General features: G+C 55.0%; 11 protein-coding genes across 11 annotated transcripts; 8 read left to right on the plus strand and 3 right to left on the minus strand.

Moving 5' to 3' along the window:
* Positions 1-588: 588 nt before the first annotated feature.
* Positions 589-2,077, minus strand: PG997_015118 (uncharacterized protein; the record flags this gene model as incomplete). Its single annotated transcript, XM_066819432.1, has 5 exons — positions 589-950; positions 1,031-1,107; positions 1,194-1,582; positions 1,624-1,782; positions 1,850-2,077. 5 exons carry the CDS (start codon positions 2,075-2,077, stop codon positions 589-591), a joined length of 1,215 nt encoding a protein of 404 aa, XP_066661620.1.
* Positions 2,078-3,158: 1,081 nt separating this feature from the next.
* PG997_015119 (FAD-binding oxidoreductase) lies at positions 3,159-4,819 on the plus strand (the record flags this gene model as incomplete). The annotated part of the gene is made up of 4 exons (XM_066819433.1): positions 3,159-3,280; positions 3,345-3,679; positions 3,905-4,134; positions 4,310-4,819. 4 exons carry the CDS (start codon positions 3,159-3,161, stop codon positions 4,817-4,819), a joined length of 1,197 nt encoding a protein of 398 aa, XP_066661621.1.
* Positions 4,820-5,773: 954 nt separating this feature from the next.
* Positions 5,774-9,355, plus strand: PG997_015120 (uncharacterized protein; the record flags this gene model as incomplete). Its single annotated transcript, XM_066819434.1, has 4 exons — positions 5,774-6,065; positions 6,137-6,428; positions 6,611-7,063; positions 8,041-9,355. The coding sequence occupies 4 exons, from the start codon at positions 5,774-5,776 to the stop codon at positions 9,353-9,355; spliced, it is 2,352 nt and encodes a 783-aa protein (XP_066661622.1).
* A 1,184-nt stretch (positions 9,356-10,539) lies between these two features.
* On the plus strand, positions 10,540-10,812 carry PG997_015121 (uncharacterized protein; the record flags this gene model as incomplete). The annotated part of the gene is made up of 1 exon (XM_066819435.1): positions 10,540-10,812. One exon carries the CDS (start codon positions 10,540-10,542, stop codon positions 10,810-10,812), a length of 273 nt encoding a protein of 90 aa, XP_066661623.1.
* Positions 10,813-12,321: 1,509 nt separating this feature from the next.
* PG997_015122 (uncharacterized protein) lies at positions 12,322-13,663 on the plus strand (the record flags this gene model as incomplete). The annotated part of the gene is made up of 3 exons (XM_066819436.1): positions 12,322-12,394; positions 12,463-12,562; positions 12,631-13,663. 3 exons carry the CDS (start codon positions 12,322-12,324, stop codon positions 13,661-13,663), a joined length of 1,206 nt encoding a protein of 401 aa, XP_066661624.1.
* A 1,094-nt stretch (positions 13,664-14,757) lies between these two features.
* Positions 14,758-15,324, plus strand: PG997_015123 (uncharacterized protein; the record flags this gene model as incomplete). The annotated part of the gene is made up of 2 exons (XM_066819437.1): positions 14,758-14,811; positions 14,866-15,324. 2 exons carry the CDS (start codon positions 14,758-14,760, stop codon positions 15,322-15,324), a joined length of 513 nt encoding a protein of 170 aa, XP_066661625.1.
* Positions 15,325-16,049: 725 nt separating this feature from the next.
* PG997_015124 (uncharacterized protein) lies at positions 16,050-17,146 on the minus strand (the record flags this gene model as incomplete). Its single annotated transcript, XM_066819438.1, has 3 exons — positions 16,050-16,434; positions 16,496-16,659; positions 16,733-17,146. The coding sequence occupies 3 exons, from the start codon at positions 17,144-17,146 to the stop codon at positions 16,050-16,052; spliced, it is 963 nt and encodes a 320-aa protein (XP_066661626.1).
* Positions 17,147-19,364: 2,218 nt separating this feature from the next.
* PG997_015125 (uncharacterized protein) lies at positions 19,365-20,756 on the plus strand (the record flags this gene model as incomplete). Its single annotated transcript, XM_066819439.1, has 2 exons — positions 19,365-19,556; positions 19,704-20,756. 2 exons carry the CDS (start codon positions 19,365-19,367, stop codon positions 20,754-20,756), a joined length of 1,245 nt encoding a protein of 414 aa, XP_066661627.1.
* A 13-nt stretch (positions 20,757-20,769) lies between these two features.
* On the plus strand, positions 20,770-20,994 carry PG997_015126 (uncharacterized protein; the record flags this gene model as incomplete). Its single annotated transcript, XM_066819440.1, has 1 exon — positions 20,770-20,994. One exon carries the CDS (start codon positions 20,770-20,772, stop codon positions 20,992-20,994), a length of 225 nt encoding a protein of 74 aa, XP_066661628.1.
* Positions 20,995-21,144: 150 nt separating this feature from the next.
* On the plus strand, positions 21,145-21,423 carry PG997_015127 (uncharacterized protein; the record flags this gene model as incomplete). Its single annotated transcript, XM_066819441.1, has 1 exon — positions 21,145-21,423. One exon carries the CDS (start codon positions 21,145-21,147, stop codon positions 21,421-21,423), a length of 279 nt encoding a protein of 92 aa, XP_066661629.1.
* A 385-nt stretch (positions 21,424-21,808) lies between these two features.
* Positions 21,809-23,629, minus strand: PG997_015128 (WC-1; the record flags this gene model as incomplete). The annotated part of the gene is made up of 1 exon (XM_066819442.1): positions 21,809-23,629. One exon carries the CDS (start codon positions 23,627-23,629, stop codon positions 21,809-21,811), a length of 1,821 nt encoding a protein of 606 aa, XP_066661630.1.
* Positions 23,630-23,975: the final 346 nt, after the last annotated feature.

Raw genomic sequence — 23,975 nt, forward strand, 5'->3', positions numbered from 1 at the left:
AGATAGATGCTCAATTCCCCATCCTCGTGGCACTGCAGCCCTATTTAAATAAGTCGCATCTCATCCGGGCGGGGACGGCCTGAAATGCAAACACCACATGGCAAATCCTTCCGTCTCTACTCATCATCATATCTACTGCACTATGGCCGCGTTGCGATCCTTCACTAGTACGTTTCTGCTACTGTGGCGGTAGCTGAAAGCCAGGGCTGTAGCCACAGAGACAAAGACTCTGGCCAGCAGGAAGTCATAATCTTGCCATGCTGACTAGTGGCAGGATCCTTCGGCCTCCGGGCCTTCCATAAACTGATTACTTGCTGGTTGTTGGATGTTGGGGTGGCAGTCCTCATTGGATTCGCTTAGGAACAGAGCGCAAGCGTGAAATCATTGCAGTGTCTAGTTGCGCTACATGACGGAAGACAAATCCCTGCTTCCCACCGCCCCTCGCTTATCGCCGTCCACCCAAGGGATAGAAGAAAAGATGCCTCGGTAAGACACCATGGTCGATGAACCTGTCAATTATAACCCACATCTTATCGAACCGGGGAGCTATGCAAGCCTTTAGACTCTGTCGCACAGGGCATTTGGTAATCAAGAGTGCCTCCAATCTTCCGCTGCTCGCTCCTGGCCCGCATGACTGTGGCCCATTGCATCGAGCGAGATCCCTTGTTGTTCGTTTGCACTGCCTATCAGCGACGTATCCGACCTCCGCGCGCCGGCGCTGACACGCGGCAAGTGTTTGGAGTGGTTCGATCCGGACCCGCTGTGGGCGCTGGTGTTCTTCGTGTCGCGGGAGCCGAGCCGCTCGGATGCGTGCCGGAACCACTGCTTGAGGGCGGGCATTGAGGTGCCGACCAGCGCGACCGTGGGTTCGACCTGGGAGGGGATCCAGAAGGTCGTCCCGTAGAGGTTGAACTGCCCGGGAACGAATCGCGACACGAGGTACTGGAGCCCTGATTGAAAGAAGGGAATAGTCAGAACCCTCTGCGATGGGTTATTTGCGCATGCGCGGATGGGAAAGGAATGCACCTACACGTCATGTCGGTTGGTATGTAGTGATTTTGCTGATCCACAAAGACGCCCAGTTTGTAAGCCGCCGCCACGCAAGCCCTGCCTCGTCCTGTGAGCATTTGACCGAGGAAGGATCGTATTGATCGGGCAGCGAATCAAGGATTAAGAGACGAGGATGAACTCACGCAGCACCGAGTGCAAACAAGACGACCGTGCCGATCCGTCTGGCGATGGGCATCTGAAGCCGCCACACGGGGCCGATGGGGAGGACGAGCAGCACCAGGTCGAAGAACATGCTGACGGCGTAGAGCGCCACCTGGTAATTATAGTAGTAAAGGTCACTGCAGTGCAGCTGGCGCTCGAGCGGCCGCCAGGCGTAGTAGAACGGGCGGCACAAGAACCCGGGCACGATGGAGAAGACGACGACGTAGACGGCCTGCAGCGCGAGGAGCGCCCAGATGATGTTCTTGAGCCGATCGCTGGTCTTGGCGAAGATGCGCCGGTAGAAGAAGAGCGTCGACACTCGGATGGAGGCGGACATGATGGGGTACAGCCAAGCGGCGGCCACGATGCCCTGTTGTGGTTGTGCGGCATGTCAACATACGTGAGGCACACCGTCATGAGCGACGAAAAGGTATCATATAGTATAGCTATTGGCAGACTTGCCTTGAACCAAATAGTAAATTCCGTCATAGTGACCTCCCATAGAGGCTTCCCAACTCCGGCGTGGAGATTCACGTAGGCGGCCAATCCCGTCCATCCAATATACAGCAGCTACTCCGCAGCCCCAAAGTCAGAACAGTTCCAGGACAGAAGAACATGTGACGCGCGGGCAACCTACCGTGGCCGGAACAATGGCGATGTCGTCCAAGCCGATGTCGCGCTTCCGCACCCTCAGCACCAGGCGGGCGGAGACGGTGAGGCAGGCGACGATGCATAGCGCGATGCAAGCGGCGGCCACCGAGTACACCTTGTGCGTGTCGTTGATCTCGGTGGGCGGCGGTATGAGGCCGGCGAGCGGGTCATTGTCGCTGCCCCCGGCGGTCGAGTTGTTGCTATCGCTGCTCATGACGGGCGTGCATACGAAGAGCAGCAGATGCTCGAGCGGAGACAAATCCAAAGCAACGAGCCGGTGCACCGGGAGCACCCGTCGCCTATTTGATAGAACAATTGAGATGGGGGCGCATTCGCCTCTGACCGGGGGACTAATCAACGGGAAGTAGCAGGCAGGCAGGCAATCTTCCATTCCTCCGTGTGTGTCTGTTGTGTATTCATTTATTACCGTGATGCATATCGCATATTACAATACCCGAGCTACATTAGTGGCAGTGCGGGACGTAGTACCTCGCAAGTATTCTTCGCCTCTCCACCCATATCCTATTCCCACCCCTGTCTTCTGCACCTCAAGCGGCTCGGCACGCAGAAGAATGCATTTCATTTGACGAGACATGGGCGATCATGCTTGGGGTTCATGCAATTCAAAGAAATAACACTGCCTCATACCGCGAATAGGCTCTCGCAATTACAACTGTTGCATTCGTATCGGCCGGTGTAGTATCGATGATTGCAACTCTCGCAGAAATAAGTTGGTAATGTCACTCGTCCGGGGGGCGGAGATGGGGTTGGGTTGGCCAGATGAACCAACAACAAACGCCGTTGATATGGTTAAGTAGTTAGTTGGGGGGCAGCCGACAGCTGGATCGGCCGGGTTTTCGGCGAATCTCATTACTCCCCCAATCATTTCTTGGAATACCCTGTCCAGTGAAAACAGGCTGCATATATGCTAGATGCATGTAAGATTGTTCGATATTGCAGCACGGCCAACCAGCGTCTCAAGCCAATGCGCGGCACCGCGTACGATGCGAGAGTAAGATCAGAATATGCAGTCTCCAATTAATATGTCTCACAGTTCATTGAGGCATTTGATACTTAGGAACAGTGTGATAACTGGCGTAAGGATATGTCACAGAAGTCACAGGTCGTACATATCACAATAGAAGAGGGCCAGCAAGATCGTCTTCGTCACGGGGTAGAGGAATCAACCACAATTGCAATCCTCTGCGTTTCATCACATGATTCCCCCAAAAATGCAGTCACTCTCCAATTTCATGCGTGCAGTTCATTTCCTGCAATGGATCTCCTTATTCTCAATGCCATGTTACGCGGTAGCTACAAGCTTTGAGAGTGTTTGTCAAAGCCTTGAAGCAAGCTACAGCCTGGACGTGGTTCTTCCGTCCGATTCGAACTACGCAAATCTCAGCGAGGAGAACTGGTGAGTAGGAAGAGGATGCAGACGACCGACCCTATTCCGTTCCGTAAGAACTAACTGTACCGAGGTCGCAGACGACATGGAAGACTCCGGCTTGTATTTTACGTCCCGAGTCGGCCGAACAGATAGCCACCGTACTTCCTCAGCTTGTGGCCGGCAACATCAGTTTCGCCGTCCGTTCGGGCGGGCATCTGCCCTCGCCTGGGGCTGCTAATATCGACAAGGGCGTTCTCATCGATTTGTCCAAGTTTGACCATGTCACGTTCGACGCCGAGAAGGAGGCGGCATCCATCGGCGCCGGACAAAGATGGCTGAATGTGTACACGCAGCTTGATAAGTACAACGTCACTGTCGTAGGGGGCAGGGTGACAGACGTCGGCGTTGGCGGCCTTACACTCGGAAGTAAGTGGGGATTTTCATATGTACCCTCCCACGATTTCTGCTTACAGCCCTTCTGCCAGGCGGCCTCTCTTATCTATCCGACTTGTATGGCCTAGTATGCGACAACGTGCTCGCATTCCAGGTAAGGACTCCGTGTCTGAAGCGACTGGTGAATTTTGCTAAACAAAAGACAGGTTGTGCTGGGGAATGGCTCTATTGTTGAAGCAAACGCGACCCAGAATCCAGATTTATTCTGGGCGTTGAAGGGCGGGATCAATAACTTTGGTATCGTCACGAGCATGGTACTGAGAACTTACCCTATCCGCCAAGTCTGGGCCGGAGTCAAGGGCTACGCAGTGGAGCAGATCCCAGCTCTATTCGACGCGCTCCTCGAATATCAGTCGACGCCTAACAAAGACCCTTATGCAAATCTCATGATCCAAGGTTTCGCGACCAATGCTTCCCTCGGGGTCGCCGTGAGTATGATTTACCTGAAACCGGAAGAATCCCCTCCAGACTTCGCGCCCTTTTATCACCTCAATACGACCTATGACACCACCACTATCACAACCTTGACGGAATTCCTCATAAGTCAAGGAGGGCCCGACCTACCTCGGTAACTATATCTCTCTTTCTGCTGCTGCCCCTAAGCATTCGTCGTCCCTAACCCTGAGCAGGATCGACCAGCGCGCCACCAGCTTCAAGCCCGACGCGGCCCTCTACAAGAAAATCGCCAACATCGCCGCCCACTCGCCGCACCTGGACGCAATCCGGTCCGCGGCCGCGGGGTCCCAGGCCTTCGGCCTGCAGCCCATCTCCGCGAGCCTGGTGGAGGCGGGCCGCGCCCGCGGCGGCGGCAACGCCCTGGGCCTCGAGGCCGCGAACCAGACCTGGATGGTCCTGACGTCGGGCTGGTGGTCCGCCGAGGACGACGCGGTCGTGCACGGCGCGACGCGGAGCATGGTGGACGATATTGAGAGTGCGTCCCGGCGGGCGCGGCGGTACGTCGAGTACATCTTCATGAACGACGCGGGCGCCGACCAGGCGGTCATTGCGCACTACGGCGCGCGCAACGTCGCGCGGCTCCGGGGGTGCAGGAGGCGTATGATCCTGGCTTGGTCTTTCAGGAGGTTGGTTCCCGGCGGTTTCAAGTTGCCGTAGTTGGCCTCGGCGCTTGACAGAGCCAACACATTCCTATCCAGAGAAATCTCCAAAGCCTGTCGTGACCGTCCATGAGTGTAACTAAGGCTATATACCGGGCTGAAAGCTCTATATATCTATACTGGCTATGCTTATGTTATCGCAGGACCTCTGGACGAGATTCCAGCTGACCTGCACCAAGATATACTGCCCCCTATATCTCTCGTAGATGTCGTCTTAGGTTTTTGTACTGGATAGGGTGGTTATAGACGCTCTATGTCTGCTAGTTGACATCTTGTACAACTTGAAATTGCGCCACCGACATAACTGATTGACTATGTCAAGGTCATGTAGGACCGACTGGGCCGTAATCTACACAAGGCTGGTAATGGTGGTATGGTTGCAGCAGACCCCGCAACAACAAGGATATTGGTGAGTGTCGATCGGACCATTTCGCTACCGCCGAGCCCGAGAATGGACTAAGTCTCGGCTCTTTTCGTTCCAACCGGATTTCAGACTGGATGCTCCATCCTTCCATTTCTTTTCTCCACCGCCGTTTATCCTCTCCATGGATATATACTGGCTCTCGACATGGGGTCTAGCGACCCTGTTACTCTGTCATATTCTACGAGCCATACTCGCGAGCAAACAGGACGCTTCTCTGCCTACGGCAAACATTATCTCCTCAATTTCTCCACGATTCTTGCACAACCTATATTTCGCCGTGAAGGCCGCTAAGATCATCGAATATGGCCGTCAAAAGGTAAATGGAGCTATCCTTCCCACTTGCTCGTTTTTACCCTATATTGCAGACTGACGACCTGGGCTTCTCGTCGTTTGTAGTTCAAGAACCAGGCGTTCCAGATAATACGGTCCTCTGGAAACACGGTGGTGCTGCCGCTGTCGCTCCTCGAGGAGCTGGCGAGCCTGCCGCCGAGCGTGGCCAGCTCGCATACGACCATCGCGCACGACCTGATGGGCCGGTACACCGGCCTGGACCGCATCATCGAAAGCAGGGTCCACCGCGCGGTCCTCCTCCGACGGCTGACGCCCCGGCTGGACGGCCTTACCCCCGCCTTGGAAGTGGAGCTCGACTCGGCGCTGGAGGCATGCTTTGGGGGCGTCACGGCGTCCGATTGGACCGTCTTCACGCCGCACGACTGTCTCAACTACATAGCCGCCCGTCTGTCACTGTATGCCCTGGTGGGACCCAAGTTCTGTCGTGATCCCGCTTGGATAGGCCTGAGCATCGAATATCCTAAGCATCGTGAGTAGCCTTCTGGAACCATTATTTGGTTCTCTCCAGGCGTATTGTGTGACTTACTGTCATTTCTATAGTGACGTTGACGGTGGTTGCGCTCCGCCTGTTTCCCACACGGACACACCCTGTCATCTCTCGATGCATTCCGTCGTTCTGGAAGTGCCAAGGTCTTTTCAAGTTCAGTGAAGAATACCTGGGGCCATATATTACGGAGCTTCTCGCCAAACACGACAGTGGCTCGTGGAATCCCGGCGAGAAGCCGGAAGAGGATAGCCTCCTGCATTGGCTCGTTGGCATGGCCAAAGGCGCCGACCGCAACGCGGAGACCATTGCACACATCGAAGTGTTCATGACGATGGCGGCGATACAGTTCGTGCTCTCTCCCCTTACTCTCCCATGTTGTTGCTACTACTGGATACCGGGAATGACCGCCTGTCAGTACGACCCTTCAGAGCTTGGTCAACGTCTTCTACGATCTCGTGGAGAGTGGACCGGCGTTGACAAGCGAGCTTCTGGCCGAAATCGACCACGTCCGCAGTTCCTCATCCGAGGGGTGGGGTCCGCACCTCTACGACAAGCTACCCCAAGCTGGACAGCGTGCTCCGGGAATCCCAGCGCGCTTCGCCTCCTATGATCCTCGCCATGAAGCGGCTGTTTCTGCAGCCATATACCTTCTCGACCGGCTTCCACGCGCCTGCGGGAACCTTCGTCTGCATGCCGGCTTGTGCAGAACCCGAGGACGGTGGAGTGGAAAACGCCTCGTCTTCCCACGGCTCGACGACGGCCTTTGACGGATTGAGGAGCTTCCGGGCATCTCTACCAACGCAGGCCGTGAACGTCAGCAGCAGCGGTACCGACAGCGCCTCGAAACAGCCACTATTCACGTCGCCTAGCCCGGACATTCTGAGCTTTGGGTTTGGGAAGGGTGCGTGCCCGGGTCGTTTCATCGCCTCCCGGGCACTGAAAATCGTGTTGGTGAAGCTGCTGACCGAGTACGAGTTCAAGTACGCGGAAGGGGACGGGCCGGCCCCGAAGATGATGTTCTATGAGTTCTTCTTTCGGTCACCGAAGCAAAAGATGCTCGTCAAACGAAAGGAGTATCGTTGTGCTTAGCCAAGATATATATCTTGATACTCGGGATGGTCTGTTCACCAGAGGTTGTGATATCTACCACGGGAACCTTCTAGATGGCGACTCAGGGGAGTAACATGTTTTCATTGGCTAGATGATTATTACACTCTGTCTTTTTTTTGCCCCCTCGCCTAGATCCAGTTGTTTATACGAGTCGGTCCTGGTGTGTTGGTTCGCAAAGGTATCCCTTGCTCGCCTCGACAAGCAAGGTAGAGGTGTGTGGCGAAATCCTATCAGGACTAATTGAAGTCTACATTTCAGTGATCAGAAACCTTTCGTTGCAATGAAAACCAACTAGTCACACTAAACATAGCTAGGACTCCGATGAGTCTGGTTCAAGCGTGTAGGAATGTTCGATTTCGGGAGCTCGTATTCTGACAATGTCTCCTCCAGAGTGAGACAGTGTGTTCTCACTAGCAGTTTCATGTCTAAAGGGATAGCAGACTCAACTATTTATGGATCAAAGGGATGTAGATATGAAGCGACCTGGATTTCGATATCGATGATGATGGAGCCTGCCTTCGTCATCTCATAGCGGGCGCGAGATGTCACTCAGTCTATATATGACTGCAAGCCCTGCACCTGCACCGCTAGTACGAGAACAAGACCAATGGACGAAGACACCCACTTCGAATAAACAGATGCCAAATACTCCCACCGAAGAAAAAAAAAAAAAAAAAGAAAAGAAAAACCTTCAATCCGAGAGGGCGAGCATGCGTGGAAGATTTACGCGTAGCCGTGACGGCTCACAGCTCAGTCCTATCACAGAGCAAACAACGTCCTCACTCTTTGACGCGGCTAGAACAGGCGACGCAGACTCCCTAGAATCGACCCTTCAATAACACCCCAGGGCGATCCCCGTCACGAATCCGGGAGACGGCTTCACGTTGTTACATGCGGCTACCAATGCCGGGCAGCGGTACATCTTGAACCTCCTCATCAAGTACAGAGCCAATTTGGATGCTGTCAGCGAAGCCGGCTATACTGCCTTGATGTTGGCAACAGCAGGCCGCCGCTCTTATATCATGGCGGATCTGATCGAAGCCGGGGCCAACCCCGATGGAGATCCTAGGACCCCGCAGTTCCCGAGCTGCTTGCACATCGCCGCTGCTCACGATGATCAGGGGGATATGGGCCCGCTCCATATGCTCCTGGTCCGGGGTGCCAGGCTCAATGTTAAGGAAGCAGAAGGACGGACGCCACTGCATATTGCTGTGAAGAATGGACATCTTCAAGCAGCCAAGGCTCTGATTGCGTTCGGTGCGGACTACGGAATCGCCGACAAGCAGAAACAGACGGCGCAAGACTACGCTGCAGAGCTATCGGAGCAATCTGCGGCTTTGCTGGAAGACACGGTCAGCTACTGGGGAAAGTCGAGAAAGAGTCGAGCCACTAGGAGCTCTTTCGCGAAAATGACTTCTCAGAGAACCAACTGGCGCGGCCAGTTCAACGGAATGAGCTACAACGGGCTTCTGGGTGCGCCAAATGGCCAGTTCGATTGGGTCCATGTGCTCTCGCAAGCGAGCGGCCTAGAGCTCTCGCGATCCGCCTACGAAGGCGCGTCGGATCGCCCCGGAGTGCCGCGCGAGTTCCGAAAAGACTGGAGGTTTGCAATCTGGCACGGCGACACGCTCCTGGAATACGCCCTATCGATCTCTCTCGAGTCCCTCGCCAACCGGGAAGATCTGCTGCTGGGCCATATGATTCATAGGGTCAAGTACGGAATCAGCCTGGAGCCCGCGAAGGTCATGGGGCGGCTGATCGAACTCGGCGCGAGCCCCAATGTCGTGCTTCCCATACGTGAAAACAAGGGTACCGAACCACCGAACGGGCCGTTCCCCGAAGGTGTAATCGTGCTGCATGGGCACAGCTTCACGCCTCTGCACGTTGCGGTTTCTCGGTTCGCGCCAGAGGAGACAGTCGAGCTGTTTCTTGATCGCGGCGCCGAGATCGAGGCGCGCACTGATGAGGGTTTGACACCTCTTCTTCTGGCTGCTCAGAGAGGTAATCACATAGTCGCGAAAGTATTGATTGGCAGAGGAGCATGTGTTGATGCCCGCGCGCTCGATGGCCGGTCAGTGGAAGATATCCTGATAGGTCCTCCAATCGACTACCCAGGATCGCCGGATAGCATGAGGGGAAGGAAAAGATTGAAGTCTGTTTAAAGAAGCGACAACAACATCTTGTAGTCTGGCGGGCAGGACAAGCACAAGCTGGTCGCCATATTTAGCTCGAAGCCCCTGCATGATCTCGGTGCAGTCCTACATCGGACAATGCTGGCATGGCCATACGGTGTGCATGCATGGTAGGGATGGGAAAAGCCAAAACCCGAGATTATGCAAGAATACATAGCGCGCCATGCCCTCGCCCGATCGAGGTGCAAACTTACCATATGGACTGATGCCGGTGGAGAGCGTTTAGCTGCATAAGAGACAACCTCGTGTCGTATTACCGAACCTTGTTTCCTATCGCGAGTGTTTCTCCTGGTGGACCTCACGGGAGTTGGGCTTTCTCCACACTCCCGACCTCCAAGTTTTTGTTCGTCAGTCTGCCTCGAAAGTGCTGCCCTGCTGTCAGCCCTGGGGCCGCAGGCTTCCCTTTGTTTCGTTGGCCAAGTGCAGACCATTTGGCCTACCGTGGACCAACACAAACAGTGGGATGCCAGGGCTGCGGATACGGGGAAGAGGGGAAGAAGAGTGGTGATCGGGGGATTTGTCCGCTTCCTGCCCCACCTCACACTCGCCAAGCTGGTCAGTCCGCCCCCTGCCAGTCTGCCCTGATCTTATTAATCGTCTTGGTCAGCCAAAGTGGGCACAACACTTCCTAATATGCAGTCAAAAACAAACAAGGTTTACCCGCCTCCGCTGCCAAAACGCCGTCCGATATACCATGACACCACCAACCCCTGGCTAGGACTGCCAAGTCTGCATGCATCGCAACACTAATCACAGTACCGGCAGTCCTGGGAGTCCATTCCAGGCCAGCGCATTAGCCGTGACGTTGAAAAGGGGGTCTCGTCTCCGGGGCGGGGTGGCAGCCAACCGGGGAACGTTTCCCGTTTGGTGGAATGCCATGATTCAGGTTACTTCGCTGTAACCACTGCCCGGCATTGCGCCGCTGCACTCGGCATCCAAACCCAGATAGGCAGGTTGGCAACACAACATCAAGGAACAACACACAAAGACGACGACCAACCCCGAATCTGTCTATAAAAGATGCCAAATCACCCCCTCCTTCAGTTGTGTTTCTAAGGCCGTCGTTCTACAACATATCCATCATCGTCGTCATCCTCAATCTCCCCGAAGCTTTATCAATCTACCGGTCTTTACCAAAACCCAACACCGCAACCATGCAGTTCAGCGTCAACACCATCCTCGCCGCCCTGGCTATGGCCTCTTTCGCCTCGGCTGTTCCTCAAGGGAACGGCCTGTGCATCGAAAAGGGCTCCGCCCCCCTGCTCTGGCCAGTATCCCAAGGAGTGCTCGATTGCCAGCGGAACCGGCTCCATCTTCACTTCTTGCTGCCTGGCCACCGTCACCTGCACCCAGCCTTAGATGCTCGACGCCTGAGTCGTAAGTGGGACTCCTACCCGAGTGATCCCATCTGTGGTGTCAGCTTTTAACAATATGCTTTTCTTGTGGTTGTCAGTCGTCTAGGATTTGCAGCTAGTTCGAGAGTTTATTTCCGACGAAACGTCTCATGGCGATAGGCTATGCCCCTTGGACAACAACGCTTCTCCGAACTCCACAGCTGGGTTGCGCTTTGGGTTTATGTCGCGCGATATCACTTGGAAGAAACAGAAGCAGTGTTTTGGGACAGAAAGCAGTTGGCAGGATATGCATTCAGATAGCTCGACACAATTCACCCGATCCGTCCTGCTATTTCGTCTGTCCCAAATACTGGTTCCATTGAAATGCTACAAGTTCGTGAGCTGCTGGTTGGCCGGCGTATTTTCCGACTTCAGCCTTATAACCCGTAGTATAATGAACTGCAGTGGATACCTGCGTGAGCGATCACTTCTAACCTGGGCTGCTATTTATGGGAGGTCGTGTTATATAGGTGGGCTAATTAGTTCTAGTGCGGACATCCCCTGTCGGCTTACAGGGGTCCGCATGACGGCACTCACTGTCCGGCTCCCCCGCAAGTTGGGGGCCTGTCAAGCTTGCAGGCGCTTTCCTTATTTCAAAGGTCTCATTGGTCCTTTCTTAGCAAGTGCGTGAGGATATGCTGCTATGCACAGGGTGGTCTGGAACTACAACAGACCGGAAACGGTGTTGATTGTTTGTATAAGTTTATTTTCACGTGGGCATACTGTTAGTAAGAATATATATTTGGTTATTGGCGCTAAGTCGTTACTTTTACGCCTTATTGGTCTCGTTCAGTCTGGTTGTGAAGATGCCCTTTGGACGACAAGGTCCATATACATCCGATCCTCGTCATCGTCAGGGCCGAACTTTCGTTGCCACCCAGGTCTAGACGATCCTACATGAATGGATCAAAAACACGTGGCGTGGTGGGCAGTCGAGCATGGCCTTGCCTATGCCCTAAAAAATTGTTAACGGGGTTGAGGCCGTGGCATCCTTCCGGGAGACTATTCTGACTTCTATTGAGACCAGCCTCGAGGAGTTGATACCATGTAGCAACTTATGGAGAACGTATACCTAGGCAGCTATCTCTATTAATTCACTGGATCTGGTGTGGAAGTTTACCAATGGTCAGTCACAGGATCATTGAAACAACAGCAGCCGAGATCGCCATTTTAAAAATGAATGACAAGGGCGCTGGTTCCACAGGTCAAACCAGCACTACGAATGCACCTTCCTGTCATTGGCAACTGCCTGCTGAGATTGTGTGTCGACATGTCAGGTCATTGCTCAAATGTATTCATAGTTACGCAACGGCTGCCATTATTGGTCAGAACGCGTCCCTACCTGACCTACATGTATTGAATTGGCTTGTTAACGGGTACATTCACATAAAGTACTCACACCAGTCCTTCAAATAAAGCGCTTGGCAAAAGATTTCTGGTGGTTCCCATTCCTTCTTCCCACCACATCCGGCACTTGATCAAAGTGTTCTCGCTCCCCCGTCTACACCAAGTGAATCTAAAGCTTGGAAGACATACGCCACCATGCGGACCGCCGTTCTTGCTATCGCTACCAGCATCGTGGCCATGCTACAACTGGTCGTAGCGGCACCACTGGGTATACCTGTGGCCAATTCCAGCTTCCCTATTCTGCTGACCGATTTTTTCAATCGCACTGATAACCAGGCAAGTCCGATCTCTGCCGACTAGAGCCAGCGCCAATTACTAACCAAACATGCCAGCAGTGGTACGCCGATATTCTCGTTGGGACCCCGCCTCAAGAATTGTAAGCATGGGAGCACCACTTCCCTATGCGTATGCCGAATGAACCTGGCGAAACTGACCCCGACAAAGCACTGTCTTGATCGATACCGGCTCTCCCTATCTCATGCTACCGGCCAGCAACTGCACCACCTGTGGCGACCACACCCTGTTCGACGCGGCCCTCTCGAGCACCTTCTCGGTCTCGTCCGCCACTCCCATCAACCCGCAATTTGCGACGGGCGCCGACGCCATCCCGCTCAACCAGTCCGAGGGCGCCACCTGCTACCTCAACGCCGACACGGTCGACTTCGTCGGCCTCCAGGTGCAGAACCAGCCGCTGCTGCTGTGCGACTCGTACGCGCCCACCCTGAACGACATGCCGATCGACGGCATCCTCGGCATGGCCCCGCCCAACGACACTTCGGTCAAGTCGCTGTACTGGAACCTGTACGACAGCGGCATATTCCAGGTGCCCGAGTTCGGGCTCTATCTCGCCCAGGGCACGAGCGGCGCGGCCGAGATGAGCTTGGGTGGCCTCGACGCCGACATGTACAAAGGAAACCTTCAGTACACCCGCCTCAGCGACGACGCCTCGGGGAAGCCGTCGGGCTGGGTCGTGGACCAGCAGTCCGTGTCCGTCGGGAGCGGCAGCAGAAAAAAGAGCGTTCTACCCCTTGGCCAGTCCCAACAACAACAGGGCAAAAGGGATGGAGGACCCCCGGCCTGGGCCGTCCTCGACACCGGCACCGCCTTCATCCAGGGACCGGACAAAGACACTGTGGCGAAGTTCTACGCGCAAATCTCGTCCGACATCCGCATGATCGACCCCGCGGGCGCCTGGGGCGCAGACTGCGGCACGCTGGACCGGGTCGCGACCGCCATCACGTTCACGCTGGGGCCCCAGTCGGTCGCCATCACGCTGATCGTGCCCAAGGAGGAGTTCAACATGGGGGAGTATCCGGGTCAGAACGGGACCTGCCAGGCCGTCGTCAGTAGCCCCGGCGTCCCGGGCTTCAGCGACGGCAGTAGCCCTATTTGGATCCTGGGATCGCCGTTGCTGAAGCAGTACTACACTTCGTGGGACGGTATTAACAATGTGGTTGGATGGGCCGAGCGATATTGATTGGTGGATCTTACGGAATAGTTGACTCGTCATCCACTGGGTCCGGCGAGTATGCCCTACATATAATCCGTGTGCATTGACGATGTGTCATCGCGTTCTCTGCGATTTTTCATTGATAGTGCCGTTTAGTATACGTCGTACTGCCCCCTCTTCTGAACTAGAAGACCTACCAAAAGTCCGACTTGCAGATACTATAAATACCATATGCTTTAGAGTGGGAAAAGCCATTCAACTGACGACCCTTAACGTACGTCAGTCAAACCACAGCGGCTCCAGCCGAAAGAAGAAAAAAGAGACGAACTCACAGTGCACCCGATGCCCGCTTGCTTGATTGAATGAATGGTGTATCGTCTAGTCGTGCTGATGGGTATGTACAGTAAGATTCCTTCTCGCTTCGCTATTTTGGGGTCTTGATTATTTGGGAGTGTGTCGTGAAGGTTGGGTAAATTTGAAGATTGAACCTGGAGGGAATAAGTTCCAGGCTGATATGAAACAGGATTACTAACCACCAACGCTCCCTCGCGTGTTTTCCCACTCTAGTACAAAGAGCGCCAAAATCTATTGGGAGCTGTACTGCAAACAGGTTCATCGTAGCTATAAATGGCGGTGTGGAATTATTCATATCAGAGTACTATTATTGGGGTTCTGTGTCCGGGATTGCAGACAGGGTTACTCGCACGCCGTAAGAAACGTTCCCCGGGTAGAGATGTCTAGGAGCTTAGTATAACCAAAGGTACCTCGATACATGTGCATGTATGCATTCGTAGTTTGCACTTTCCTCCCCTTCTTTCTGGTTGCGGAACAAAGGGCGACGCCGAGCAGCGAAGCCTACTTCCAAGGGATGAGAAGACACATTCTCTGCCACGTCCTGACTAGGATCCCCAAAAAATAGACCAATGCATTCTCCACTGCACACTTAGTTCAAACATATGCTGTCTATTCTATAAAGGACGTACGCGCGCTGTGGGTCTGGCTCAAATCACGATCGATATCCTTGTGTTTACCAAACATCAATAAACTTTACTTATCAAGTCCACGATAACTCCCTAACTTTTATCTTTCCACTTTTAGGGACGTTTGACGTATCTGTAACGATGGAATCACTCGTACCTCAATTTCTCATCGAGCAGAATGTCTCGTACTACACGGTAAATATCGATAATACAAAATTGCTGCTCCCTCGAGACTAAACCGTATGTCAGATCCCCACGGCCATGCTCATGGCCCTGATCCCCCGTGTCGCCACCCTCGGCTGGTACGGCCGCTTCTTCAACGCCGCCTACCCGCGCGGCCTCCCCGACGACATCCAGCTGCTCCCCGTCAACGCCGTGAGCCCGCGCGTCCGCACCCGCCTCCTCCGCGCCGACGCGGCCATGCAGAACGCCGTCGAGAACCTGCCGCTCTTCGCCGCCGCCGTGGTCGCGGGCAACGCCGCCTACCTGTCCGCGGCGGAGCTGAACGCTTGCTGTTGCGCTTACCTGGTCCTCCGCGCGCTGTACATGGCCTTTTACGTCTTCTGGCAGGATAACCCGGCGTTCCCGGCTCTTACTCGCACTCTAGTCTGGTTGATGGGGGTCGCGGTCGAGATGTACCTGTTCGTGCTCGCGGCGCACCAGGCGCCTCTTGTGGTGGTGGAGGGGGCGCGGACATGGCGCTTCTGACACAGCCGGGCACACGATTCTTTATGAGCGGGTCTATTGGCAGGGATGAGCTTTAAGGACTCTTCGCTGGTGAAAATCCACGCATGAACTAGGTTCATCTTGTTCTGTTCTAGAACAACACTTTTCGATGAATAGTCTCTCGTGGGCTATGAGGGAGTAGAAAGATAGGGGCATTAAGGTTTCGGGGTTCGGGGTTACGGGGTATCGGTTCTCGGAGTACCGGGTTTAAGTTTTCGGGTTCGGAGTACAGGGTTGCAGAACAACTTGCTGCGTAAGAGGGACACATATAGGTAGAGATAGACATTATGGCAGGCCATTTCACAGAGAACAAATTTGCGTCGACAAGCGAAGCATACATGTGTGAAAGCTAATGATAACGATCGTGTTATTTGTTGTCTACCTGATCAAGTCTCGACCCTAGCTATTTCCAAGCCCACTCAGGAGGTTGCCGGTCAATCTTTACCCATCCTGATTTTCATTACAGTCACACCATGTGCGTTGCCACTGCGCAAGTATAAAACAAAACGCAGACATCCTCCGCCCGGACAGATTCGTACCAGCTGATTGAACGATGGTCAGATTACATCTCCATGCCACCGGGGGAGCTCGGTCAGCCCTGAAGTTGGTGGCAATATGGTCAGCTGAAGACTCTACACTTTAATGAAACAGAAGTAGAAGAACCAGGATCGAAGTATGTTGAGAAAAACAGAAAAGAAAAGACAAAATCACTTACAGCCGTCGATGTTCTCGGCGACGGTGCTCTTGACCTGGCACTGGTTCATGGCCTGGACGCCCTGGGACTTGAGCGGGCGGCCGTTCTCGCAGGCCTGGAACATGCAGTTGTTGTCCATGGCCTTCTGGAGGGCGTCGCCCTTCCAGCCGAATAGGTAGTCGGCGTGGGTGCCGTACCCCTTGCCGCCGAAGCTCAGGACGAACTGGCCGGGCATCTGGTTGAACTTGGCCGTGTCCCAGAGCGTCTCGTACGCGACCTGCGGGACGCGCACCGGGTGCGACGACGGGCACGCGCCGGCGTTCTGAAAGGCGTCTTTGGTCGTGATGTACATGTGCGACTGGTGGTCGGGGCTGTCGGTGTTCTTGCCGTCCCAGCATCTATTTTGGGGGTTTGGTCGGTCAGTGTATGCCTAGTGGAGTGGGGACGGCCGGTTCCGACTTACGAGGGAAGTGGTGGACGGTCATGATACCACCGGCACACTTCTGGGCGGGGAAGTCATCGAGCTCGGGGAATCGGGTTCCCTTGTTCTGCAGACAGACGAACTTGAGGCCGACGCCGTACTTGGAGCTGGCCGTGGGGCTGCCGACGGTCATACGGAATCCCTAGGATAGCAAGGTCAGCTTTCTTGAGCGTCACATCTTGGCTACCCCTCTTGTGTGTAGTGTAAGTACTCACCTTGGGGAAGGCGGTGATCTTCTGGTTCCCGTTGGAGAAGAAGTCCTGCTGGGTGTAGTAGATGGTCATGCCGCCGTTGATGCCGTTGGGCAGGGCCGTGTTCTGCATGATGTTGACGCGGTGGTAGGAGCCGTTCTGGTGCTTGAAGAACATGACGGCGGTCCAGTAGTTGGAGAAGTCCTCGCTGAAGGTGCACGTCGTGCACGTCGCCTTCTCGGCCACGTCCCCGTCCGCCGGGTCCATGGACGCGTTGAAGGCGTTGCCGCCCACGATCTGGTGCAGGTGCGCCGAGGGGACTTTCCCCGGCTCCACGAGCGGGTCCAGGCGCTGGATGCTCACGGTCGAGCAGCCGAAGCGCAGCGCGGCCTGCGAGGGCACGGCGAGGGCGGCGAGGGATAGGGCGAGCCACCTCATCTTGGGCGTTTTGGTATTTTGTTCCTTTTTCTTCTCTGTACTTGTCTAAGTGATGGGAAATGGGTGAGTGAGGGTGGTGCAGTCGGTGATCCCAAAGGTGGAAGATTTCTAGAACTGCGGTGGCCTGATTTCTCGTTTCCTTTCCTCGTGGCGGGTTAAAGGGTAAATAGGGACAGTAGCATTTAAATGGTGGTTTGCCGCCGAGGACTGCCGGCTATTGGCCGCGTCGACCTCAAATGCCGATCTGTTGCCAAGCCTCGCCCGTTTGGTTCCGGAGCTGTCACGTCTTCATGTGGTTAATATGGCCGGGTTGCAACGTCCAATGCGACACGTGTGTCCCCGCACCCCTATATTGACCCAAATAGTCACTCGCTTCGGCACCCAGCAGCAGCCACTGAAAACGGCTGGATAGGAAGGTTTTACGGGATCCTTCATCTACAAAGATAGGTATAATTGCGGTCTTTGAAAATCTTGGTCGAGTGGTGCACGGCTTGGCGCACGTTTTCGTGTCTTCCGATCACTGGACTTCATTTAGCAAATTCCTTCTTATTAGGAAGGAGACAGTGATCGTCCTGGAAACTGTATCCAATCAGTCATCTGCTTCTCACTGTTTCTGTGGTTGTCTCCACCATGTAATATCGCAGTACAGCGGTCCCATCGCACCAAATGATATATCATTGACTACTGGCCTGGGAGCGCACGGCTACACGGCCTGTCTATTCCAGCTCCTGGTGTGTTGATCACTCTGTCCATGGCAAACTAGAAGCGAAAGATTCTGTGAATTCGTGTTGCCTCCAGACCAAACGGCTTGCGGGATTCCTGGAACGTTTTGCCCGAATAGTATTACACGTTCTCGGAACCATGCTGAGAATGGGGTGCACCTCAACTTACCGACTGAGGGCCTTGTGTCCCGTACGGTCTCACCGGGTTTCGGTGGCGGTCATACTGGTAGCCCACTTACCAGAAAGTGCTTTCTTTGGGCTTTCGATATGGTGCAACAACACGAGTTGCTGCTACTTTATCAAAGTGTGGAAATCCCGTGAAGTCGACATTCGATGTCTAAGTCTATACCTTTACATTACAGGACTTCCTTGCCGTTGGGTCTGTTTAAGAACTTGGATTTCGTGCCCTTGCTCGACGAATCCGAACATGTTCCCTGGGAGCAACCAGCACAAGGACCAAGGACCTCGAGGGCAACAGTCCCGTGTCAATCTTCTTATATATCCTCTAACAGTTCGAGAGCGTGACGTCCCTTACCCTGGAAGGGATGCGGGACTTTGATAGGGCCTGCGAGCCCCGCATTAATATTATCACACCTCGGCTTCCCTAGCCCCGACAAATGCTTGGTGCTTTCTAAACGCAAAGAATCTACTGTCCAAGCACAAACAACCAACACGTCGAGTTCAGCGAGGCGAATTACGATATAGGTGGCCGCAGCCGATGTTAACGGGCACCGCTTCGGAAATAACATCAAAATAAGACGGCTACCGCCTAATGCCGCGACCGAGAGAGCAGGGGAAGGGGAGGGCTCGCTAAGTACGAGGTACATTGAGACAAGTGGTATGGGCGTTAGCAGCCCAACGTACGGGTGGGGAGGATGCTGACTGTGTCTTTTCTAGCCGGTGCAGTGATAAAGAAAAGTTCCCCGGAGTAATCATCAAAGACGATTCGGCATGGAACGTGTATGACAGGCATAAATAATTCATCGCCAGTTGATTGGTGTATCGTGCATTACGTGAACCAGCGGGCAATCTTGTAGCCCTGACCAGGTTCCTCTTGTTCAATATTATAACACGTTAAAAATAGAAAGTGCTGTCCTGGGGGCCGAATTTGGCAAGCGTAGGGCCCCATTTCATGATCGCACAAAAGGTTACACCACACCTGAAAAGGGGCTGATATCGCACAGTGCACAGCCACTGCCAAGTATCCAGCAGAGGGTTGGGGACAACGACATTGCATCGGCCCTATGCGTGTACAGACCCTGCGATCAGGCTTCCTACCCTCGTCGCAGCCTGGTCTAATTATAGAGCTGTCTACCTGTAGTGCATTTGCCTTTTCACCTCGAGCTGAAGAAGGGAGTACAGGGGAGGGGCGAAGGCTTGCGGAATTTCGATTCCCGATTTATACCCTTCTGCCCTCAGGGAATGGGAATCCCACGGAATTTCTTTTCTCCCAGGAGAACAGTGTGATTCGAAGATAGCGACAACATATTATCCCAATGGATGAGCAAACACCAACAACGTACCGTATTCTCCCAGTGGCGGATATTGAGTCGGCGGATTTGTCTAAACAATCAACACCCAATCCCCGCAAAACACGAACCCCGTACTCGTTCGATGCGAGTTTGGAAGCTGTCCTTGACTTAATTCTCATTCTCACTCCTGTTTACTTCTTTGCTTTTGCTTGCATTGTCTACACCCGGCGTGGGCAGCCCCTGGGTTGACATAACAATACGTTTTTCCTTGAGGCTGCAAGATATGTAAGCACTGTTTTTTGTTACCATTCTAATCAAATGAAAAGATTTACAGTCATTTGCTTATCTTCTTCGTAAGTATAGGGCCCTACTCTGGTCCCCATCGTGTTTGCAGCGATTGTCGCCAGGTTTCTACGCGCCCTCGCGGCCATCAAACTTGAACATGGCACCACTGTCTCTACGCTGGACCATCTACTGCAGAGCTGCACTGTCTTTAGCGCTGTCACGGCGCCCTTCACTCTACGTAAACTTCGCATAGCGGCGCCGCTCCCTGTTGGCGCTTTGGTCGCTTTCCCTCTGGGTGGCCAAGCCAGTTTACGATTGGTCTACACGGCGCCGCATATGGAAACCTTGAAGCACAATTTCACCTATCTCGCTTATGTGCCCGGTTCGTCCACAGGAGGGAAAGGCTCTTCTGCTGGCGATGACAGAAGAATCGGGATATACTCGGCATTCACAGCTTCACTGATGAGCCCGATAGCAGGCCAACGTGCCCATCAAGACCTGTATGGAAACATCAAGATTCCCCTATTAAACAGGATACATAATTCCACGTACACAGATACGTGGGAAGAGCTACGTCAAGACGAGGATGTCACCTGGAGCTCGCTCGTCGGGTTGCCTATCGAAAACATACCCACTTCCGGCGTGTCTCGCTTCACCATCAGCACTGGTTATATGGTTGCAGCCTGCGAAGTTGCCGGGATAAATTATAGTCTCCCCGTCAACAACGGCACAGGCTACGGATCAGCGCTCTGCGGAAACAACCGTAGATATTCAGAATGTTACGAGAGCGGTGGGAATTTTGCCATCTCCCAAGTAGGGCCAACGAACTACGGCAGCCCTATCAACAGCTCGACCAATCTTCCTCTTTTGCCGCCAGTATCATTCGAGTTTCGCGCCACCGCTTCGGGATTCGGGGACTCGTCAAAGAAGCTTCTGACCCGGGCTAACTGCAGCGTCACAATGGAATATGTCGACGTACAGATAGAATGCAATGGCCCCAGTTGTCATAGTATTGCGATCCGACCATCAACGCAGCCGGCCACGCATGCGGAGGACATGGGCGGCGGCAAAAGAGATGGCCCAACACCAAAATTTTACCAGATTTACCCCCATCAATGGCCTTGGCTATAAGACGGTGAATACGATGTACTTCTTCGACGAATTCGTTAACGCGACAAATCCAAAAGCAGGTTGCGGCAGCCTCCGCTGCTCCCCGAGCCCCATCGAGAGCCATTTGGGAAACCCGGGCATGCTCCAGGGGCTTGGATTGCCGGCCCTGTGGAGGGTAGGAGACGATCTATTCTCGGAGCGTCTTACTCAGCTTCTGAACACGTTCTGGATCGTGAGCATCGCCCTCAAGCGGTTATAGGCAACTTCACCCCCTTCGGTGCCTTCTTCCGACCAGGGTGTTGACAGTTTTATGCGGACCGACAGTGACATGGGGACGACCCAACACGAACGGACCGTGATCCAGTGCAATTTCGCTTGGCTTTCGGTCCTGCTTCTGGCCTCCTCCACCATGTTCCTATGCGGCCTTGCCTCGATGGTCTTGGGTATGATGCGCAGGGGGCCCGACATTTTGGACCATTTCGGCGCCCTGCTTCGAGACAATCCTTACGCGCCGGATCCACACTATTCTTCGCTAGAAGATTCCCTGAGCCGGTCGAAGCGGCTGGCCCACGTCAAAGTATGCCTGGGGGACGTGCGTCTAGATGCGGACGTGGGCTACACGGCCATCGCGCATGTGGATGGCGATGGTGCGGTCCAGAGACTGCGTCAGGGACGCATGTATGCCTAGCCTACCTCCTCTCCCTCGTAACTTGAGTTGTTCCGATGGCTTCTCGGAGCAGGCCCTGGGGGCTGGGTAGCGAATCTAGCCCACAGCTGGCAGGACGTGCCTTCATAGCGGCGTGTGTGGGTGTGTTTGCGGAAAGTATCGAGTCGCATAAGGGTGATTTCACTGTGAATTAAGCAATAAAGAAATCGGCGGAAGTACGAGAATTGATTAGGTACACTATTTGCCTGCTATATAAAAAGAGTTTTCTCCACTCTTTGAGTTGTTTCCAGCGCTCAAGGGGATAATATCACAATCTAGTCATTAGTCAGCCATCACAAGTCTTCTTCCCTGGGTATTTCCGATCGTCGAGACAAGCCGTCACGCCCCGTGTTTCCGTCCGCGACGCCTACGTGCCGGCGACTTCTGCTGTTGCTTGGGACCCCCGAGAGGGGTTACTAGCCTGATCGACCGTGTCCGCGTCCGCATCCGCCTCCGCCTCGCGCCGCGTCTTGGCCCATCGCAGCCCGCACCGGTTGCACAGGTTGCGCTCCCCGCCGGGCCCGCGCCGCCACTCGGGCGAGAGGGTGGTGTGGCAGTTGACGCACCCGCCCGCGCCGATCCCGTGCTTCTTGAAGCGCCGCCGCTGCGACGCCCGCTTCAGCAGGCCCTGCAGCTCCTCGTGTAGACCCTGGTTTGCCGCGCCGAGCCGGTGGATCTCGAAGCCGAGGGAGCCGCACCGGTTGGCGTCGAGGGTTTCTAGGACATCGTCGCCCGCGTCTTCTTCTTCTTCTTCTCCTTTATTATTGCTATTATTATCATTTCCGGAAGGGGGCCCTTTCCGCCTCCTGGCGTGTGGCCGCAAATCCCGCAGTACGCCAGGAGATAATACGGCTGCCGGCGGTCGCCCAGGGCTCCGGGGTGTAGGACGATGTTCGCCTCCAGACGGTGGCCCCGCCCGCTGGTGAGCGTGAGCGTCGACGACGCCACGGCCCCTGGGCGCCGCGCGCAGTAGCTTGTCGAACTCGGCCCGGGCCTCGCTCTGCTGGATGAGAGCGTCCTGGAGCCGGGTCCCCACCAGATCCTCTGCCGGGATGCCCAGGGCCTTTTGCGGGTTGTCGAACAGGTGCAGCACCAGGCCCGACGTCGCCAGCTTGAACCAAAGGCCGTGTTTGCTGGTGGCGCGGCCGTCGCCGCGCAGAGCGCGGCTGCCCAGGCGGCTGACGGGTTGCTGGAATAGCGTGAGGGTGACCCAGCGCCGTCCGCCGTCGTGCCGGACGGATCCCGTGCTTTGGAACCAGGCGTACTCGCCCGATTGCCATTTCAGCCGGACCGTGAGGTCCAGGTCCGACGTCCCGATGTTTTTCAGTTCCCGCATCAGTACCGCCACATCCGACGGATGGTACAGGCGGTCCATAGGTTTGCCCAGCAAGTCGCCGGCACCGTACCCCAGTCTCTCGTGCGACGCCGAGGCGTAGGCGATATTCCCCTTCAATGAAAGAACTTGTACCAAGGCATCCACGTTCTCGAGAAGCATTTGGTTCCACGCAGGCGTCGTGGAAGTGGTCGAACTGATGTTTTCCAAGCCCTGTAAGCAGGGGATTAAGTCAGGTAGAGGGTCGGTCGGGACGACACCATCATCAGAATGTTGTTCGAGGTTGTCTTGCGAAGGGCTCCATTCCATGGGTTCGACGCCTTGGGTCGCAGTATTGTCATCCTGATCGACGGCGGAGATCGAGAAGCCCGGGCCCCGAGAGGTGGAAAGGGTGGCCGTATTCTGGCCACTGGAGAATGAGCTATCTCCACTGACAAGACAAGAGGGCGTGTCCAGGCTCGACTGGCAACTGGCCGTGGGCGGCAGCATAGCCGAGTCCTCAAAGACGTTGACAAACCCAAATAGGAACCTAGGCGCGCCGACTTCCGCTCCCCACGGGATGGGCACGAGGGCCAGGTGGTTCATGAAGGCCTCGCCCGACTTCTTGAAGTTGATGATGCTGTGTTCGGTCTCACATCGCTCGGCGGCCTTTTGCTTGAGGAGGAAGGCGGACGCGCTGCTGATGGACCGGCGAGGGGCGCCGGGGCTAACACGGCCGTCGGGCGACTGCAGGAAGCGGCAGTTGACCCCGACCACCTCGTCGCGGTCGTAGCCAGTGAGGGCGAGGAAGCTGTCGGAGGCGAAGATGACGCGGTCGAGCGGGTCCCTGGCGTCCGTCACGACGAAGGGCCGCATGATGTTGACGGGGCCATTGAGATCAACCCGCGGATCGGGCTGGCCGTTGAGCAGGGCCAGGGCGAGGTTGATTTCGAAGGCTTGCGGTATCGATGGTGAGGGTCGGTTGTGTTTGGTGCAAGCCCGGTCTGCTGCGGTGGAGGTATAGGCACGATGGCGTTAACGGGTGAGCAGCACGGCCCAGTGCACCCATTACCATCGTACGATGCATCGTAGAAGGCCGTGTCTTGAGCCGGTTCCGCGTCGTATGAAGTAAGCGGCAGACTATTATCCCCATCGAAGTAAGGGGCCGTGGCTAATCCGTCTCCTCCCAGCAGAGACTGGAAGCTATCGAAGGAGCCGGCAG

The sequence above is a fragment of the Apiospora hydei genome, assembly GCF_038363865.1.
Source record: "Apiospora hydei strain CBS 114990 chromosome Unknown utg000010l_segment0_segment0, whole genome shotgun sequence".
NCBI lineage: Eukaryota > Fungi > Ascomycota > Sordariomycetes > Amphisphaeriales > Apiosporaceae > Apiospora > Apiospora hydei.